The 24,225-nt window shown below is 27.8% G+C and overlaps 1 protein-coding gene across 1 annotated transcript in view; it reads right to left on the bottom strand.

Annotated features, from left to right (window-relative positions):
• LOC113556298 (tyrosine-protein kinase Dnt-like) overlaps positions 1–24,225 on the bottom strand; it is a 64,272-nt gene that overhangs the window by 24,464 nt on the left and 15,583 nt on the right. Inside the window, exon 3 of the mRNA XM_026961154.1 lies at positions 22,307–22,434. Within this exon, the coding sequence (XP_026816955.1) occupies positions 22,307–22,434 (128 nt within the window). The remainder of the gene's footprint in view (positions 1–22,306; positions 22,435–24,225) is intronic.

The following is a 24,225-nucleotide window of genomic DNA, read 5'->3' as shown; positions in this document are numbered from 1 at the left end:
AATAATAATATGAATGATTCAAAAATATTTATACTTTTCGGGATAATAGGAGTTTACTGTTAAAATAATCGTACTACATTTAATCAATGTAGCTACGTAAATGTAGAATTTACGTAGACGATCTTCGATAGACGACGTACTATAACAGTATTAGTATACGATGTACTATATCATAGTACTATACAAGTATGTTTTTTTAATTTTTTAATTATATTATATATATATATATATACTTTTTAATTTAATATAAATGCTGTAATATCAGTAATATTAATTTTTTTATGTTCAAAATAATAAACTTATATTATACAATATAATATGTGCATAATATATAAAGTACAAATATTACATCGGTTTCTTTTTTTGAGAGAAAATTAATATTGTTATAGTATAAAATGGTAACGTCAACCTTTATTTATAATAGATGTCTGAATAAATGCACTTAAATGAATTCTTATATGTAATGAAAAATATATACTGTTACTATTATAATAATAAATCATAAAATAATAAAACGAACAAAATAACCTAAAGATTTCGAATTAGATTATTATTACTTATCTTGTTGTGGAAAATAATAGTTTTCTCTTTATCATAGAAAAAGTGTTTTAAAATCTCCAAAATATCGTAGTATTCAAATAGTAGAATTAGTATTCAAAATAGTTCTAATTATTACGCATCAATAAATCTTCCCTTCATTATTAGCATAATGTTTATATATTGAATGTCGTTCATCGAGGTTTTTGTATCATACTTAACACTCGTGTTTAATACAAAATGTCAAAAATCATTTTAAGATAAAATATCATATAATAGACAATAGACAATAGTAAGTTACATAAAGTATAGTCAAAACAATTTTAAATCATTGAATGTAAATAGTAAATGAAATACGACAAAAATAAAGTATTCCATTTATTTAAATACATAACATACTATTAATTTTTCAATTATTTATTTTAACTAAGTATTTTTTGAATTGAAATAAATGTAATAAAATAATTTAATGACATATATTAATGAAATATCGTTTACGCAAAACATTTAATTTGTTTAGAGTAAAAAACTTTTCAAACACAGAACATTTTGCAGACCATAGTGTATAATGATGGACATTTTAAAAAATCGCGTCTAAAAAAAAATTGACGGTGGAAAATGTAATAATCGAAATCTGCCGTTGATTCACGGCCATGTCGTCATGTATATGAATATATGAAAAATTATATACTATGCACATTCCGAAAGGTAATTCTACAGCTATAATAATGAGGAAAGTCCGCTGCGATTCCGTTCGTTACAAGACCCTCGAAAAACCATTATCGCCCTATTTATAAGAGGGAGAATATAATAATATAGACCCTTTTTTCGGGGTACCCGGACCAGCAGACCACCTCGGGACGTCTGAGGGATTCGAAAAATGAAAAAGAAAGTAATCCGACGTGTATAATATAGGCCGCGGGTGAAGTGCGGCAGCGGTGGTGTAAGTTTGACACGGGACTTAGGCTCGTGTCCAATTATCATTGTCGTGTATTATATATCATTATATGTATATAATCGGCGGCGGTGTGTTCCGGGCCGTTGCGAATGACTATAATATGTTTCGTGGGGGACGAATTATCACCAGGAACTGTGTGTGGGCAGAGCAGGAATGGGAGAGGGATCGCGTAAATCCCACGTCAGTCACCTGTGTGTATAACATTATATATATTTTATATTAACTGCTCGTACCTATTGCTGCATTTTATTATTGTATATTATATTAAACGCGCATAATATAATATAATACCGTCGTGCGTTACTCGTCGGAGCGGCGGCCAGGGTGGGGATGAACTATTATAATATCGTTATTCGTCGCCGTCAACTATACAATAAAAATAATATTCTGCGTGCGGGGCGCGCATCGGTGTTCATCGGTGCGACTGCTGTGGTGCAGACAACTTAGGTACATATTATATACGACGACACGGGATGTGTTGTACGTGTGTGCATGCGCATAATGCACCTCCGCGCGACTCAACAATAGTATTTTAGGGTAAAACATTGTTCACGCACACACACACGCGAGCGCACGCGGAGGGCGCTCACGAGTAATATAATACCTGCGTATATATAAATATTTGTAAATGTTTTTTTCCACACCTTCATATACATATACGTGTATGTTTGTGTGCATGTGTACGCGAGACCTTTTCCCTTCTCGTCCTGTGTCTGTATAAAGCGATTACAAAAGCTCTTTTTCGAGGAAGAGATGGAGAGGGTAACAGGCTCGTGCGACTATAAGTTTGCCGAGATTTCCGACCCTGTTTCTGACACATGTGTCACACGCGGCGCGCCAAATCCCCCACGCCCGGCAACTTCTCTCTGCCACCACGCCGACTGTATACATGTATATTGTGGTACGGTAAAGTGCGCGAATAGACCATTGAATCCCATTTTCTCTACCCTCTGTACCAAACCGACGCCACGACCATTCGTACACAGAGCCCGCGAGACAAACTCAGAGAGAGTAGGAGAGAGATAGAGAGATGACGACCTTTGTATGTAAATAAACCCTAGAGTCGGTTGTGGCTGTCACGAAACGTAACCGAATGTTTGTCTCTCTCTCCGGCGACTCACCCCACACTCGTCCAAAGTCGTTATACGTGTATTTGTTTTTTAACCAATTTTTTTTCCGTTTGTACTACTTTTTTTCTCTGTTTTCAGTGTTTACGGCGCCCAAAATACTTATCCCTTTTCCGTTCGATGTACGCCCTACACTAAACAAATATATATATATATATATATATATATGCACGCGTGTGTGTGTGTGTGTGTCCACTATAGTATACACTGCAGTGTTTATAGCAGCGTCTAAAATTTTTATCATCAGATTTCAACGTTCTTCCGGCCACACGATATCCGCGATTACAATATTGTATATTATATTATTATATACACAAACAACAGCAGCGCACACACCTCTTATCGTTGTCCACATATTTTAACATTGTATAACAACGATGCGGTATGACTGTCGTCTGTCATCGTGGTATATGACGTGTGTATAGTATTTACGGACGTTGTTATATTATATTATTATATTACGGTATAATATAATTATTATTATACGTACGCGGATATACGATGACGCCGTTCTCTCGACCGTAAATCATATGACCTATGTGTACGTAGATCACACAACAACCAATATCGCCAGCGTGATGTATAGTAATAAGACAAAATATTAATTTATCGTACACGTGATTGCTATATTTCATATAACCTGTGATAATACATAGGTAGTTGCAAGTATAATTACCAAATAACGGAATAACACTCGACAAGTGTACATACAATGATAATATTTCATTACTCAATAGGTACAGCATTCCTATTTTCGTAAAATACATTAAGCTACAATAGAAGCTTTTGACCGATAAATAAACTAACATTTAAATAAGAAAGATAACAGATGAAATGATGTTACGCTTAACGATACCACGATGGTATCAGTTGTGTTGACTTACAGATTCATAAACTATGCTGCATACATTAGTTTAATATCAACTCGATAGCTGATCAATGTTATAATTAAAAATACTCTCATCGTATAAACTATAAGACAGTCACAATTTATATTCCACACTGTTGTGAGCTTGGTTAATAAAAAAGTTATTAAAGGCACTCATCTTTGGTCGATAGACCAAAAATTTACGTCATATATAATCTGATATTTATTCTATATTATATACTATTTAATATTAAATTATTAGTAGATACTCTGGTGTAAAATATTACTTTTCTTCGTTTATCATTTAAAAAATAAATCCATCCCTTAATATCTATAAATTATACTACTGAACAAACAATACTTATACCTACTACTCTAATATTCTTCTATAAGCAAAAAAAAGCAGTGTCAAATAATTATGGAAGTACGTAGATATTATATTAACCTCCACTATAATTTCGATTACTAAAATATAAGTAATCAGATATTGCAATGTTGGTTTGCGTCAGGTTTATACTATAATAATATCAATGTATGTATACAATATATATACATATATTGATTCCGTGGAGCTTACGCGAGACCCTCGTCGACATGCATGTTTAATCACTTCGCATTGTTTAATCATGATTTAATGGAATTTCCGAGGAATTAATCGTTTTTGAAATACGAGAAGTAACTCGTTGAAACTCTTTGAAAAGGCCCTTTGACCGAGGTCTCGTAAACCGTTTTCATTAACCTGGATGTTGGAAAAATTAAGTTTTCTACAGATGCTTGAATCTAATTGGTTTTGTACGTTCATACATTAATTAATTTTAATTTATAATGTAAAAATGTTTTTTGTGCTACGTACAAGCCTATATATAGTGTACGGACTAGTAGCGATATAGTACAATAATATAAATATTAACATTTTTAAAAACCAATAATTAATTTTATATTTATGAATCGCACAGCAATAAAATTACAGTTTATTGTTAAATAATTTGCCTGTTACCTGTAGCAAATAACAATAAACAATACAACCACTGGAGAATCGCGTTTTAATTAGCAAACTTTTTTTTCAACTATTGAATATATAAATATAATATATTTGTATAATATCATTAATATTAAATGGGTAGGAGGAGCCTACAATGAAAGTAAAATATATAAACGAGTAATTAATCTAATGCAATATACACCACATATTAAAACTAATGTTTAATATGCATAATTATTTAATATTTCAATATAAATGAGTACCGATAATGAAATTTTGATAATTTAATAATAACTATTGCACTATTTCAGGGAGGTTTAATATTGAAAAAATTTATATATTCAGATAATTTTTATATAAATAAAAATAAATTATATAAGTTTTATAATTTTATTTTTTATATAATATAAATTTTTTTATAATTTAAAATTTAAAACTATAAAACTGTAAATTATTTTTATAGTAATTCATCGAGGAAAGAAGATACTATTGTACCATAATAATTTGTATTGAAAATATGCTAATTTGGTTGGTGTGACAAGGCACAAGGTATCACATGATAACTTGTTGACGAAGAAATACACCTAATTTTATATAATATTAGAGGACATATAACTCCTGTACGCTTGAGGCTTGACTAATGCACAAGTGGTAAAGTAATACTGTACTAATAGATAATTTATTTAATTTTGAAAGATTGAATTTTATAACTTATTTTTTTTAAATAATAATTATTTTGTCAACTATTAATTTTGCTATCTTTCTACATAAATATATTAACTCAATTTTCAATTTACAATTATGCGATAATAGAATACAAGCGAAAACTGGATAATGCCATTAATGATAAATAAAATAATACATAAATATGTACTTTAACTCTCAAGTATTCAAAAAGTAGTCACAGATACCGTAATAGCTGATAATGGTAGGGTGTCAATGTGAGTATCATGTTAAGGTTTGTATATTTTTCCCTTAATCCGTTACACGTGGTCATGTGACATAATAATGAAACGCATTTATAATTTATATCACATTTGGGGGATAGCATTATCTGTGACAATAATGAAATCTATATGACACATTTATATTAACCTGCAACTAAACTGATAAATATACAATATGAATATGTAATTTTATTCTTTAAAAATTAATTTTTTTTAATCATTAAATATATAAATTATAATAATAATAATAATAAATAAAAGTTATTTCTTTCCATACACTATACAATATATATTATGTTATATTAACTGTGTGATATATATACATACATATATTATTTAGATACAATAATCAAAATGCAAAACTTTTATAGTTTTAATACGTTTTTTTAAACATATATGGTTTTAATAAATTCTAACTATGATTACTTTCACTGTTCGATCTACGAACTTATACCATTTTAGTTATGATTATATTCCGTTCTTAAATTAAAACACTTACAACAAATATTTAATAACCTACTATTAATTTTTACAAATACGAGTACATGTCATATTCTATTGGAATAAAAATAAAACAAATATACAGCTGAACTAGACATAAATTCTATAGTAACAACACTATGTTATAATTTGCAAACATAGACCATTGTTTTACATTGATACAATTAATGACCAAAAACTTATACATTTTGTCAGAGTTAACTCTATAATAGTATATTATTTATGTCAATGGTTTTTATGTAAATTATAGATTTTTTTACGCATATAACCAACTTTACATTATACTTAAGTATTCAAATATTTTAAATCATGATTTTTTTTCTATAGAAACCAAGATTAATTTATAATAAGGACAGATAATACTATAGTGCATTATGATCATAGTAAGAAAAATAATAAAGATTTCAAAAATAAGGTATTTAAAAAAATAAGCAGTACTTTTTAAAAGAAAATTAAACAAGTAGAGTAAAAAAAAAAAAGTAGATCTAAAATAAACCATTGAAGTACTACGCTGTTAAGAAGTTACATTAGAGGTCGAAATTCCAGTGGTTTGGCTACACGTAAAACAGACATAAAATCAACAATCGAATGATAACCGACGGGGAAAGGGCCTGAAGGAATACCAACAAAGTGATGAGTAGATAAAATAAGAAAATACTTCAAAACACTATAGAAGTGACGAATTGAGAACATAGAATTTAGGACTGGAAAAGTTGGAGAACAGTAACGGAAAAGGTTAGCTTACAGAATTATACGAAAAAAAGTAAAAATATGATATATATAATTCATATTTTCTACAAATGAATCGTATTGAATATTAAAATAAAGATATTCCATATTACACTTTATTATAATATTATAGCCAGTGGATAAAAAGTTGTTGTTCGCAACGGTGAAACAGATTGTTCCGGCGAGGGCAACTCGAACAAGCAAGCTTTTCACAACTCGTTCACCTCCACAGTCAACACGGTTTTCTACTCTTGCCTTTGTCCATCATCCCCGCTCCACTCTTTCGGGTCACGCCTCTCACTCGGGACCGTCTGTAGTGGCGTATCGTGTATAACCATATTCTGTTGTGTATATATATATGAGAAATACCTTAGACATGACGTCGCGCTATTGAATTCGTCGACCAAAACCAAAGAGAATATTCGCAACAATGACGTACATATACATAATATATAGTTACGGGAAAAGCGTTCGTAATATATACATAAATATATATATATAAGGGATAAAGGATCGGAAGGGTGCGTATACAGAGGAAGGATGGACGGGGAGGTTTTTCCGATGTAAAATTAGTCGTGGCAACACGGCGATGACGACGGTGGCAATGTGCTACGCCAAGAGGTATATAGGCACATCTATATAGTATAAATACAGCGTCGAGTTGTTGGTGGTGCGGGGCAAATACGACGGCGTCCGAGGAAGGGTCTAATGGCGTTAAATTACCTGGCCGCAAAACGTGCGGTGTCGGCAACGGCGGCAACCACGCGGGGATTATGGGTTACCAGGACGTGGGTTAATACCGAAGTGGTAACCGCCTATATAAATATATACATATATATATATATATATATATACATACATACATATATATATATATATATATATACATACGCGATATAATGGCGGAGGCGACGGAGGCGGCGGAAGCAGAGGAGTCACGCGATACCCCGTGATTGCCGGCCATTTGGTGGCGCGTTAAATTGGTCGCCGCCGTCTTTTCCTCCTCGATCGACCCCACCACGAATAGCAATAATAATAAAATACACTTTTTATACGTCACCGGAATGGCCACGCACCGGAACCGGATGCGGAACAATTAATTCGTGGCGTAATTACGTACCTGTTGTTATATTCTGCTATGTGTGGGTGTATGTATAGTTATTAGTTATTACGACGACAGCACGAAATATGCGTATAAATATTGATGCCACCACCCTTATATCTACCGCGACACTATAATTTATTACATTATATATATATATTTATTATACGTGTACATTTTATTCTATTTCGCATAAAATACCTACAATTTGTTTTTAATCTGAACTGTCAGGTACAATATTTATAAATAATTAGAGAAAGAAAACAAAATGTACCTATATTACATTTTATGAATGGAGAAAAACATCCAAATGGTATAATCTCGCGTTTGTCTTTAGTATATATGTAATATATATTGAAGTAGACCACTATCAATTCCCATTTTCCTTTTGTTAATTATATGTGTAAAAACTAGAAATGAGGCTAAAGGTGGCTCATATATTGACCACCATACACATTATCCGTGTTTTGTTCATAATAATATTATTATTAAGAATAATATGATATCTATAGGCACTTTTATTAATTGTAAAAATTACTAATTATAAAATTTGATCGTATAACAAATCTTGTGACTGTAACTTAGAATACCTATTAAAATTGTTTTAAACATTATTATTCTCAAGTTCAACTGTAAAATATTAATTTTATTCTTCAAAGCCATATTATTTACTTATTCGTACATTTCACAGTATCTTTCTTTCTATTTCACCAATCATAGTTTCCCTTTTAAACAACGTTTGTGCGTCTAGCTACGGTGAATAATAATTTACTCAAATTTATTTGATTAAAATGCAATACAAATTGTACTTCGGTTTATCTTGAAAATTTATGAACCACACTTTGAGATCACACAGTCATATACAGGTATACTTAATACTTATTTAAATATAATATAATTAAACACTTATTCGTAATTTACTATGTACACATTTAATAGTGTATAGTATCTACTCAAATTCAGTAAACTGTATGTAATGGATGATTAAAACGACAACAATAATGTATAATAAGTATATTAATCTTAACGAAATCAAAATAAAAAATTATAAAATATAAGTTCATTAATGGATAATAATATCTGCAGTATTACAAGTACATCATGGTTGCATATATTTTACATAAAGCTTTTATAGTACAATAACGCAGACTACCCGAATTTTAATAAAATGTTGTTTTTTTTTTATAGTTACTTTTCCATCTAATATAATACTTTTAGAGTTAAGCAAAAAGTGACAGTTTAATAACATATTATTAAGTTTTTCGATATCGCCCGAATTCTAACTAAACACACTCTGGTATATAGAACGTACCTACCTATATGTTACATTTAATATTTTGATGGGGTCTTTTTTTAATAAATTGAGTAATATCGATTGATGGCAAAGGCAAAGAATAAAACAAAAAATAAAAATAATGCCATAACGGTATGTCTAGGGTTGTTTATACTTTTAACGAGCCGGCCCATATAGCGAAGAGTTTGCACACTTTCGACGGCACGGAGCGCATTTATTAAGTTAGTCGGTTATACAAACAATAAAAGTGGTTCTTTATTGTTTCCTAAACAATGATCTAAGTACCATCACGTCTCAATAGTATAGCCTACTATAACCGTTTAAAATGTTCAATTAGCAATTGCGGCAAAACCATTTATATCTGCAATATTGTAGTAGAAAGTTAGCATTACTAATGCACTTTTCCGCTACACAGCTAAAAACACTACGGACAACTATTATTGAACGTACGCACAACATTTATGATATAATTTTGCCGATACAAATCGCTGTCTAAGAAATTGTACTAAATAAACTACGCACAGACCATACATGGTTTATGGCAAAGAGAAAAACGCCCCTGGGTGAATCCTGTGGTTTAAGTCTAATATTACAACACATTTTAACATATAATGTCACATCTATAATTATTTCCAACACAATATAAGACACCGCCTAGATGATTCATTAAAATCATACTTAGAAGACTACAAAAAAAAGTTTATTTTTTTATAAGATGTGTTAATTTGTCTGACGAAATTGTAAATTTAAGAGTATATTAGCTATACTTAGCTAAACCTCACATTTTTATAGAATCTGAAAATATTGAATTAATATTATTTACCACACGACAATATTATTATGTATAAAAAGTTATTATATGCAATAAGTGTTGTCACACAAACATTCCGTTGATTGTCATAACACTCATAACACTTGGAAAAATATAATTATAACTTATAGGTAAATCTTTTAAAATATTTAAGTCTATGACGGCGAAATGTAGACAACAAATATTGTCTATGAGAATCCATATTAAACAAGAATGCTATAGATAGTATTGTGAATTAGAAGTTGCAATTAATCTTCAATAAAAGTTGTGGCTAAACAAATATATATATATTATTATTAATCTTTAACATAATTAACTAAATAAAGCGAAGAAAGTATTTTATTTTTTCAATTATTCCCTAGATAATCACGTATATAAAAATGTACCTAAATAATTATATAATTCAATACCTATACAATATAAAACATATATACATATATTTATTTAATTATTGATTTTATTTATATCGATTAAATTGTATTATAAGTAATTAGGTAGTAAACTATTATTTTAATATTATATAGTAAAGTTTTCATTATAACTTCACTTGAATAGGTATTTAAATGAGTAAATAAAACCAAATTTATTATTTAAAGCACTGGATAACAATATAATATATAATATTATGTAAGTTAGGAATAATTAAAGATAGGTAAACAACGAGCTTTTGAATTATCCAATATATCTGAATGCTATTGCTTGGGTAGAAATACCATTAAATTATAACTAAGCAGCTAACCTTTTTTTTTCATTTAAACATATAACAGAAAATAGTGATATATTCCTATACCAAAAGGACAGGAAATAAAATGTCAAACATCATTTATATACAGAGTTTTCGATTTCTAAGTAGGATTTAAAGAGCGATAAAGCTTATCGGAACACACGATAAAGAAGTTGCATTTAAAATGACTGTCAAAAAAAAAGAACAATCCCTTCCTAAAAACCTGACATAAATTTACTGATTTTAGTGAGATCATTTAATATGTAACAAATTTAAATTATTTATGGATATACAACATACATATTATTAATCTAGAAATATTTTGACAAAATAAATAATAATTATATTTTTGTATATAAAAACACGTTTATTAAGATATAATGTTAATATACATACAACCAAGAGACAGATACTATGCTGGTACGAATGCTTTGTTTCAAAAATATTTATAATTTTTCTTGACACAGACGAGTACGCTACTCATACTTATCAAAGTTTTTAGAAGTTTTACAGAATTAACTTAATTTTTTCTTATTTGGACAAGTTTTTTTTTGTTACTCGCCTATTATAAGGAATAAAATAAATTGTCTCCGATTCTATTTTGAATTAAATTTCCAAGTTTACAAAAACCAAATTTTTGTAATTTTTCACTTTCTACTTGAATAAATGTATTATCCTAAAATTAAGTAAGAGATTCGCATATTTTACATTAGTTATTATTTGTAATAAGTAATAACTATCTGATGAACACATATTATTTCAGTTAAAAAAATATTATATAGTATAAATAACATATGTCCCTTACATTTTTATTTGTTATTTAGACATTTCATAATTTTTCTTAAAATATTTTGCACCTATAGCAACATTAATGAATAAACATTCATAATAATTACATTACATATCTTTTTCAGATTAGGTAGTAAAATTTAAACACAAGTATATTTTGGTATTACTATCCAACAAGTAGATAGTATTTTTAATTAAGTATAATAATATTATTAAATACAATATAATACAATACTTTTATTTTCATCCATCTTAATTCTTAATAGATTAAAATTTAAAAGAAACATAATTATTGAAAAATTAGTTATTTAAAAAATAACTCCATTGATGTAACTCATAAAATAATAGGCCACTGACTATCAAATACTTATTATAATAATCAATAATCAAAACGTCAGTTGCCTGTTGGCTGCCGGCGATCTATCTATTTTTATACCATATTTATATTTCCCAAGTAAAACTCATCACGATAATATTCTTTAATTTAAAGTAAGACAAGCGTATCCAAATATATTATATAGACGTACATTACAGTTTCGTTTTGATAAATTTATCACAGCTAAATCATTAAATATATGCTTATTGGATCACCTGCTTGTAGTAGCTAACGCTTAACGTCGTTCTTTTTACCAGTTATTTAAATTTACATATTATATCATAATATATAACACTAATATAATCCAAAATCCAATAAAACTACCTGTTTTCAAAAGAAAAGTAGATAGGTACCAAACGTACCTAATTTAATGTGTATTAAAAAAAAGCTAAATTCGCAAAAAAAATTAAAATCCTTTTTTTTTATTTTGAACAAACAATGCCATGTGAATTGTTTTCCTATTACTTTCGCTAAATGTACTTAGCTATATTATATTAATAATGTTTATTAAGAATTAATTATAAATAATAACAATTATTTAAAAAAAATAATTGAAACATTGATATTAGGTTTATTCTCACCAATTCATGTGCATTATTACTTATAAACTTACTGTTAGAATCTACTTTACATAATTTTTTCATGAATTACAAACAAACTTTAATGAGTAAATTACTAATTTAAAAGTTTAATATTATACCTCAACTATACTCTTATTATGTTCGTTTACCAATAATGCTTTGTAATTTTAGTGATTATATATTATGTATAATAAAAATGTTCTTGATAAGTAAAAGAGAATGATGAATGATGTATCGTGCAAACATTAAGTTGAAAGTTCTATAAGTTAACATGCATTTAGTATAAATAATTCATCAAACGTTAAGATATTATGAAAAGTTATTTACATTTTCATTACTATAAACACATTTTAAATTTTATTTTATGTGAATACGCACCTCAAATTACTAATAATGATTATATAAAAAAGATTTGTAACTATTGTTGTTATTTTTTTTCAAATAATCTCTTGCTGACTAGAAATTATGAAATTTTATCTCAATAAAATATTTTAAATAGGTAGGTAATCATATTTAGTTATAAAAATCTCTGAAAAATTAGAATTCAGAATAAATATTTTTTCATAGGTAAGAGAGTTGATGAAGTATAGAGAAATTCTGTTTATAATATATAATCACTTATAAAAGATAATATTTATTATCAATCAATTGATCTGAAACAACTGATATTTATTGTAAATAGGTTGACTCTGGCTATTTAAAATTATCTTATTACATTTTAAAATACCATTAATAATTATTAATTAGTAATATACGATGTACGTTAATATAAATAATTAAACATAGTAAATCATTTTATTTTAATTTTTAAAGATTTACGTATAAACTTTGTGAACAATTTTTGAAAAAATATAGTTTGGATAACTGTAAAAAAAAATGTATATTCTAGCATAAAGAGGTTCCAAGTTCTTATTATGCAATAAACAATATAAATTATTACGGAATAGGGTGTCATTAAAAACGTAATTATTAATTACACATGCTAACGTGACATACTAACTATTAAGACCAATTAAAAGTAAACAATTCAAACTTTTATAAGTAAAAAAAAAACGGACTTGATGAGTTATTAAACAAAATAAAAATACTAAGAGGTTAAAATATTGAATATCTAGTAAATACAAAATAAAGCAACAAAAAATTAAAACTCCATAAATCAATTAAATGATTAAAAAATATATTTATGATAGGTAATAAAATGCTTATTCTAATCATAATAAAACACTATAACTGAATTTTATTTATTGATCGTGCCATTTTTATGTTTATTTTAAAGAATATAATCGTTATATATAAATAAATATACCAATTTTATTATAATATAACACAAAATAATAAAAGTAATTATAATTAAGACTTTTAGGTGAAACCGAAGCAATTGTTTTCATGTTGTGTAATTTTTTTTTATTGAAATCTAATATGCACTACCATTTTCGAAAATAAAACACAGCACACAAATTACATACACGTGGGTAAAATTTAGATAACTTATATAAGCTTTGTTATAATTTTCAATAATATATGTTTCCTGTGGTTGTCAAAATTATTATTATCAAATTTATTTCTCTTAAGTCGAGAACGATACTAAGTTTGGAATCGGTTATATATTTGTATAAATTATAATAATGCACTTTTAAGAGCGACCAAAAATCGTTCTTATCCTTATTCCTTACCACCGTGCAGAGAACTTACTTTTTTACAATGTAAAATATTAAATAATTATGTTCTTATTTCACAGAGTATAAGACCACCTTGGTAGTCTCACGTTTCTAAAAAAAAAAAAAAAACAATTCACTAAAAGCCAAATGTCATGTTGTCGTTCATATTTTTTAACATTAATAGTTTTATTTGGATACAGCCCAACAAAATATGTTAACTAAATAATACCCATTAGTTGAATATAAACAAGACTGTAACAATATTGTTCGATCAGATTTTATGATGTAAATATAAATTCTCAATTACGAATTTTTATATTGATCAATTTTATTTAAATCTTATATGTAAATTTCTTTTGCGAACAAAATAATTCATTTTGAAACGATTTAGGATTAAATTTCAAGGCAATAAAAGTTATCGCATGGTAATCTGTGGTGCAGACACATTTATTAGTCTTAAGATTGTATGAATACTGAATTTTCCGTCATGAACAAAACGATTTTCCTACATTGTTGCTGCCGTAATACACATACGCACACAATACACGCAATATAGTAGCAAATACAATCTTCTGACGGTCGTAATTTTTATTTCATGATTGCTTGATTAGTATGTCACGACGTTATCCGGATTTTGGCGACGATTGTAGACACCGCAACACCGGTAAAATAATTAACGCGGTGGTTGAACAAAGCGACGATAATAAAACGTACATATAAACGTTATCTACGACTACGTGACTACCTCAGTATATACTATTTATGCCTAGAAGTATATATATGTAAAATGTAATATAGTTTAATTGTTACCCTTTGATAAGTTAGCTTTTACAGTTTAAAGTATAACACTATTTTTCAGTCAACACTTGTGATTTCGAAGAGAGAAAAAACGATTTTATATAGTTAGTTATCAATATAAATAAATTAAAAATATGTCTAATGTTTAGATTTATTTACCTCTCGTTTTTAAATTTATAATTATTTATATTTTAAATTTAGACTGAAAATACAGAATAATTTAACATATTATAATACTATCATTAAATTATATTATATTCTAGGGAAATCAGAATAGAAACATTTCTTTGCTACAAAATCACAAAAATTGACCGAGAAAATTAGTGTGGTTATCAGTTAAATGGACCGTCATGTACGTAATGCAGGTAGATGTATAATATAATAGTGCACGGATGACGGCGAAAACGGAATAGAATAATGGCGATCGATAAATATCCGTAAATGGACCACTAACAGCGACGGTTTTACACGGTGTATTACACGCGAGCCTCGAACCGGCCAGCCGTACATTATATTATTACCGCGGGGCGCTGATAACGGGGCCGAGGAGATTCTTTGAGCCAGCCGACGCGCGGGGGCCAGAAATAACGGTTGGCACACTGGCAGGGTAAGGGGATCGGGCGTACCGGAAGTAAATGGATTGAACGCGTGCGACATGGTCGTGGAGGGCTTTGAACCGGAATTGTTGATACGACCGATGACGACGACGACGACGACGACAACGATACAAGCTTGTCATTTGTTGCAGAGTATGAGCGTAGGGTGTGCCTTCACACCTATTTTTATGATTTTTTTTTTGCACACCTTTATTTAGGCACAGCGAATATATTTCAAGGAAGCTCCGATACAACCATGCAGATACGATGGTTTGAATTTAAACTAGTTATCGTTTTAATTTTTTAGTACCTAATTTAAAAATAAAAATAAAAATACGAACAGAAATATGAAACAATATTTTACTTAAATTAGTTAATAGTAATACTATACTATATCATAAAATTAAAATAATAATTAACGTAAATATAAAATAAGAAATACGTCTAAAATATCTCAAAATCGGAAACAAAAAAAAGTGTTTTAAGTATAACCATATTTGGATAAAACAATAGATGCATTCACAGTTTACAAATGTAAAACAATGAAAACATCCAATATTGCATAACTTATAATGTTATGCTATCGTTTTTATTATTTTATATATAGTTTTTAACTTAATTGTATTTTATTTTATTTGTTACACAAATGTGAAAGGGGTCTGGGGGTGTCATATTTAAAAAAAAACCAAATAAATGCTAAAATTACGTTCCTCTGACAGTGTATAGGAGAAGTGCTCTAGCAATTGTGTATTATACATTTATTGTACGCGAAAATAAGGTACCGATATATGTATATCATAGTAAATAAATCCCATTTGTTTCCATCAATATAAATACAATCGATGTAGTAAAATGATAATGATTCAAAAAGTAAATTTAAAGGTGGCATTAATTCTACATGAGATAGTTCAATTCACTTTTTTAAATTGTACATCCTAACTTTCGAAAATTCGATTTGAAAGTTTGTATATATTTAAAACAACTAAAATTAAATTAGAAACAATGGCTTGGTCGATCTCATGTACACTTCATATTGAATTCAAATCTGTTTTTATTATCTTGATCGCTTAACTGCATTAACCTGTACTGTAAATAAAGACAAAATGGGTGAATTATCTATGTTTCATGCGTGAGTGACAGAGATAATAAATATAGGTACTCAATCCTCTTAAAGATAATGATGAACAAAATACATACACCAACGTGCAATGTCGAAAATGGATCACGTGTAATATATTTTCGGTAAATGCATCTTAACACCCTGCAATGTTCCGGAATCCCCGTTTAGTCATTATACCGTTTAAATAGTTAATTGGTCGCCACTATTGCCACGATTCCATAATACTAGATCTACAGATCATATCCTCAATCCCAATCCAGCAACGCAATAACAATCTCCCGGTCAAGCAAATTTTACCTTCAGTTATTTACGAGAGGAAATTCGTTACTGGAAGCGAGGAAATACTTAGCGTTCAACCTAAATAAAATATTTTAATATTATTGCAGTCTTCATTTGAAAGTTTCGTATACTAACTGTTATTATTGTACAATGGTCAATGACCAAAGGTCAAAGCTAAAATTTCTGGTTCATAAAACTATGACTAATACAGTAATACATATTCAACCTGGAAATTCTGATAACACAAAAATGTCCAACTTATTTTATTCAAATATTTATACCTAACTAATTATATTATAATTATCGATTTCGACGAATTCAGAATACAAATGTAGAAATCAAACAATATATTATTTTTTCTAATTATATTATTTTAACATTAATAATAAATCTACTAATGGCGATTATCTATTGATACATTTTTTTAAATTAAAAATATTCAAGAATAATTTTAATCAAATCTTTGTTTATAAAATCATCTCGCCTAAATAAATACATCTGAGCAGTCTATATATCATACAGAACAAAATACATTCGATTGAACCCCTGTCTAGTAAATATATTATTTGTAGTAATGCAGTGCGTTTTCGATTAATTTGAATAATACATTTAATCCAACTCGTTTGCATTCTGTTCGAACTTCGAAGTATCTATTTTTCACAATAGTAAATAGTTTACTATTAAAGTATATGATATAGAAAAAAAATGCGCTTTTATTCTGATACAACCCACTATTTTACACCGACGACGAATAATAATTCAAAACATTCATTACTCAGTTATCCGTCGATTTATTCAGTCCAGGAGACCAACACAATACAATTAAATTATTTTGTCTCTTACTAAGTATAAACGAAAACAGTTACGGCCGCCTTGGCGTTTTATTTATTCGTTTTATTTTTTTTTATGTCGGCGAGGGTATTACTTTTTTTGTCCTCCTTTTCCTATTCTCTATGGTGAGTTGTGTAAGAGCGTTAGAGCGGGCAAATTAATATCGGTAGCGGCGGCAGCGTGCGAGTGAAAGGCGCCGGTCTGTCCCTGGGTGTCGGGGAATTTAATCCGCTTTTATATAAACGTAACAACGCCGCTGCCGCGACTCACCACACCGCTAGGGAGAGAGAATCCTTTTTAACAAGAATTAATTAAAATCCGTTCACACAAGCCTCGTATTGGATTTCACTGCTTGTATGCTTGTGCTTGTGGCCGGCTATAGTGTTAAGTTATCCGACGCCATCGACCAACTACACGGACGTTTTGGACGTGTCCCGTCGGTTTTGTTGTTTTTTGTATTTCGAATAAACGATGGACGACGATATTTTTATCCACATAAACGGCTCAAAGGTATTCCAAAAATTTCTCAGGATATCATCACCCTTTCCCTTCCTACTATTCCGCAGTATCATAAGAACCGGAATTCCAGAGCTGATATTTTTCAATTTTGAAGTTATATATATCTTCAACCGAAAGGGACAGGCGAAAATTGGCCGTCACTGCCGCCGCCGCCGACAGTCTTAATAAAATACCAGTCGATAGTTTACGCAGGCTAGAATTCCAAATGCGCTAAAGGACGACGTCATCGTTATTGAAAGGAATCGTGCAATTTTCTTTCATATTACTTGAGTGAATTGACGTATAGGATTCATTTGATGAAATCGTTTATGGTACACTTAAAAGAGCCAAATACATTTCAAATCGTAATAATTGTTTGCAGTATTCAGAGTATTCTTCCGTAAAATAACAAACGGCTATAAACTATTTTCAGGACAAACTTAGTAGATATACAGTCATCAACTTAATAGATATAAAATATAAATTATTATAATACATAATGCATTGTGATAACTACTAATAATAAATAACACTAAAGATGATGACGCAAAATTATTATCAAGATTTTTATATTATTCAAATTTAAATCAAAAGTAATAGGATCTATGACTACGTATCAGTTACATTATTTAATTAGAGAATAATTAGAAGCTGCTTTATACTTTATGCTTTATTATATTATATAAATTAATACAAAATACTAAAATAGGTGCTAGTTTTTATTCAATATTCTAATAAAATATATTTAATATATAATAAAAAATAGTTATCATTGACTATATTAATAATATACATACACAGTACCTACACATTACAAATTTTAAATGTATTAATAACGTATTTAAATCATAAAAAAATTATAATTAATAAAAATCAGTCATTTATATCATAATATAAGTATCTATAGAGATCGCATCAAATGTTCTTATGCAATTATCGCGATTTTTAAAGTATGCATTTCGAATTACTATACACACACATATTATAATAACTAGAATAAGTCAACCGTGTTTAAATCAGATATTAAATACATTTTATTTATGATCAACTTTATAAAATTAAAAAATTCTATCGTTACCTAAACTAGTTACACATGAATTCTCTTATTTTATCCTCATCAACTTTTTACAATTTCCATTTTACGCAATGGTATAACTTTTAAAATATGATAATGCCGCATGCTTTCTCCCGAAGTACATAAAATCAATGATGTTCGTCGTCATAAGGACGAGGGGTGTCTGTTTGCCGGCGCCAGTAAGCCTTGTCCGGGATAATGTGTAACTTTTCTCTTGCATTATCTCCCCGTATAACCGACGTCCGGACCACAGTAGGGCCCTACATGTTATAAATATCTGCGTTTATGTAATAAATCTTCATATCCGTTTATCGATGACTTGGAACTCTCGATTTGGTCATAACTTCAATTTCTAGGGGGACCAGAAAACTACATTTCAAGAAAAAAAGTACTTATGGAACTCTAAAAGACCTAATAGTCATCACAATATATTTTAAAAATAAAAATAATCATATATCATTTAGATAGTTATGAAAAAAAGTATTACTGATAATTACATAGAAAAATATAAGAAAAATCGCTTAACATGCATTTAAAATTAAAAATGCGTGTAAATATGTATATACTCAAAAGTAAAACATTATTTATCAAATAACATATATAGAGTATATAGAAAATATTTAATTAAATAATAAATCTATATAAGTATTAAATTATGCGATAATATTTAGACTATAATAAAAAATCTTAATAAAACTTTATACATGTAGGCGAAATTACGAACCAGGTCAGTCAGACCATATTCTGATTTAATGCCGACAGGTTATCGGCCTCAGAAATAATATAAATGAGGTACATACAAATTTCTTATACAAAAAAATTAAACACTGTTTTTGTGGTTATTTTCCCTAAATGTAGTGATGAGAACGATAGATTAATATATTTTATCAAACTGTTTAAAATAATAATATATCATATGGGATGTATAATATAAGGCTCTTTTACCATGTATAATTACATTAATCAATTAAAAAAATAAGAATAAGGTTTTAAAATATTTTATTAAAATCAACAAATTAAAATTAATTTAAGGTATTTTTATTTCTTTAATTTATTTATTCATATCTAATTCAATAAAATACATTCCATTGTGGAGGGATTTTCACTATATGTTTTCGTTAAAAATACACGTATTTATAGAAATACCTAAGTAATAAGAAGAGTGGCGATGGCAAATTTCTACAGGCTTTTTTATCGTTGCGGTGACATACCGCAAATAAGCTGTAGCATTTAATAATTATTTGTGTATTTTCTGAAAATTTGATGTTAGTTAAACTAATAAAATAGTAACAATACAAAAAAAATGTACTGAGTACCTAAATACATATTAAATCACTAACATTAATAAAAAAAAAAGCTTAGAGTATTGGTTGTATTAATATAAATAGATTCTTCTATTAGATTAAAAAATATATAAATTTAAATGTATAGCTAATATAATTTTGACAAGGGAGGAGTGCAATTTTTAAAATACTATGGCCTACCCTTACACAAATGTCTAGTTTTACCCATGTTTATACAATGTATCTGAATTTTAAAATAGATATAGAGTAATAATAATAAAAATAAAAATTTAATTATGAAATCAATGCAACTTTTCTATGATTAGAAAATATCGAATATCCTACGAGTTTCATCGAAAATTGTTCCAATAGCAATTTAAAAATAGATAACGAAAATATATACAAATCAAAAATACCTTTCTTTAAAAGTTTGAATTTCAAATGTTTAAACAAGCAAAAGTAAGTAATTGCTTTACTCTAAGTACAGTAGATGTTGATTGTCATGTATTCATGTGTACATTGATATTGAGTAATTGAATATTCTTATGTCACTTTATTTTATGTATTAAATTTGATTTCAATGATAAATCAAGTATGAAAAACGATTCTACCCAAAAGTATTAACTATATCCAAGCTACTATATAAATCAAGGATAATAGTCAATTGTCTTTGATAATATATAGATATGATGATTTGGAAATTATAGTAATTATTAATTAATATTAATTTGAATATTGACATTTTATAATTTTTTTTATAAATTGACCTATTTTAATAATTAAATATTTAATCAATACAAAGCTATAAATAAGAAATATATTCTTTAGTACATAAAGCTTAACAATTCAGAAACTGTACTCGTTCTATATTTGATTTAAATACATCAACATTTTCAAATAAATCGTGTGACTAACGATTCTCAGTGAAAAAGCACCGTTCTCATATGAAAAAAAGAAAGTTTATATCACCACAGGAGACTTTCTTAAATGGAATAAAAAAATCAAGGTATTATTAAATATTATCTTTAAAAATACTTAAACATTCTAAAAATCTAACCGTAAGTCAAATATAATATATATTATTAAAGAATTAAATAAAAATGAGCATACTTGGAAAATTACCCTACATATATCGTATACATTTTAATAATAAAGAATATGAATAGCAAAATAAAAATATCCCATCATTGTAGAAAAAACAAGTACATTTAACACTTATTTTCACTACATTGACTTTTCTACTCTCTTATGTTAGCAGTAAAGCTCTACTATATCGGCACTTATAATTAGTTGTGCTTGGTCGGTTGGTTGCTCAACTATTTCGTATAGTAATTTATGTATCATATTTGTGTATGATCAAATAGTTTTTAAAAGTAAATTTAAAATATATATTTTTACACAACACAAAACAATATTATATTTTCTTTTAAAGATAATATATCATTGTGTAAATTCCATTCATGTAATATGAAAATCTAAAATGTAAATCGACAATTTCTCCATAATTTGACAGTTCACGTTCAATGAGTGCCTAAGTGTATGAATCACGTAACGGTTCCCCTTTTGGCAAAAGTTTTTGGGTTTCGCTTGTTGAACGCACTACGTGATTTTCAAGTCAAAATAAAGCTAACCCTTCATATAGTCGGTTTAATGTTACGTCTAATTAAACCGTCAACCGTCCGTAACATAATAATATCTGAGACTTATTGTCCGTTAAACTTTTTTTTGCACCTCTAAAGAATAAAAATGCTCAATTGCAATGTTCATCGAGAACGAAAAAGTTTCAACATTTACACGTGCAATAGATAGTGCTCAAAATGATCGCAAAATAATTTTACTTACCGAATGTCGAGTCAGTGATTGCCAGCAAAACTCAAGTTCACCAATATTCGCAGGAACTGGTACTTCAAAATTCATCGCGTATGTATTCACAACCCCATCACGAACATAGTAGAGCTCAGATGATAGACCTGGGTAAAAAATAGTAATTATATGTATTTACCAATTAATTTATTACTTATATCATTTTTACAAAATATTTATAAATTGAACAGCCATGAATTTAAATATACAAAATAGATGAAGTATTTACTTATTTATGTATAGATAACTTTATAATTTATCATGCCTATATCATTATTAAATATGTTATAAAATTATAATTATTTAAGAATTGGTAATTCCATTTTTAAAGTTAATAATAATAATTATCATTTTAAAACAACCTGATAATATTTGTTATTTTACTTTAATAAACAAAGTTGATGTATTTTTTTCTTTGATCAGGTATAATATGATTAGCTACACAATATATGTGTCAGTTTTGTAACAGTGACAATCTAAAATAAATAATTGGTCTGCACAAAATAATTATTAAAATAGGTATAAATGTAGTTATTCTCTCATCATAATGTATAATTAATAAATTAATGTACTTAATTATTTTTTTAATTCAAGTAACAACTGCAATTTTACATTAACAGAGTTTCCACACGCAAAACATATAACCAATAACTAAACCAGTGCGTGTACAATACAAAAAAAAAATAATGATAAAAATGCAATTTAATAACAAAGGTTAAATTAGGAATCGTAATTTTAGATCTAAATATATCGAGAACAGCTATTGGTTTTAGGTAACAAATGTTACTTTTTTGAGAAAGAAATAAAGAAAGAGAGAGTTTAAAAATGTTCTAGAAGTTTCATATGGCTCCCTTTAAACTGAAGACTGATGGTACATCAGAGAGATCAACATTGCGAATTCTCAAGTTCACATATAAATAATAAATAAAATAGCAGCAAAATATTGGTTACATTATTTATTTATAGATCAATATACTTCAAATGATTTTTATTTCGTACAATAAAATAAAATATATAAATTATTCTGATAACAAGGTTATAATAAGAACAGCTAGTTCTCTGGAAATTCTGTTTAAAAATCGTTGTATTTTATTTCTAAATAAAATATTAAACTTTTTATTTTAGCTTTGTTTGATCTCATGTTTCATATATTAAATATAATCATTAATTATGTACTATATTTTAATAAAATGTTTTATGAATATTGAGTGGTATCATTTTTATAGATAATTTATAACATATCGTATTATCGTATCGATTCGGTGAAATCGATCTCTTTATTCATGAACTGGATGCCACGGTTGTGAAATGTGATAAAAACACGCGATACAGGTAAATCAAACGAATTAGATAAGAAAATATTCAGTACACTTTCAGTAATTAATATAATTTCGAATTCATAACCTGAATGGTTTTTATATAAATGTATAAACAATTTGATATATTATTTATGATTCTTTTAACTATAAACAGTAAATATTATGTGTATTTTACATTGTTGTGATAAATAGTGTAAAACACATTAAATATACCAGTAGATATAATAGTTGTTTTATAGGTACTGCCATATTACTATGATCGTTTAATAATATATCTAGTTCCAATTTTTTTTTTTTTTTGTCATACCTAATTGTGCGTATTGATCCGTTGAAAGATTTTAAAGTTACAATAATTATTATTTTTGTTCAGTATTTAGGTATAAATACACAATATTTGAAGGTTATCTTATAATGTGATCAATAAAATTATTTTAAAGTTATAAATATAATTAATTACTTAATGTAATATTGTTTTTTACTTCGTGAACTAAACAACCTTCACGTATAAATTGTTAGTTTTATTAAATTATTCAAATAGGTCATTTAATTCATGAAAATAATGAGTATCATAAAAAATAC

The sequence above is a fragment of the Rhopalosiphum maidis genome, chromosome 1 (genome assembly GCF_003676215.2).
Source record: "Rhopalosiphum maidis isolate BTI-1 chromosome 1, ASM367621v3, whole genome shotgun sequence".
In the NCBI taxonomy this organism is placed as follows: Eukaryota; Metazoa; Arthropoda; class Insecta; order Hemiptera; family Aphididae; genus Rhopalosiphum; species Rhopalosiphum maidis.
Note: the sequence above shows the minus strand (reverse complement) of the source record. Positions and strands in the feature narration are given on the sequence as shown.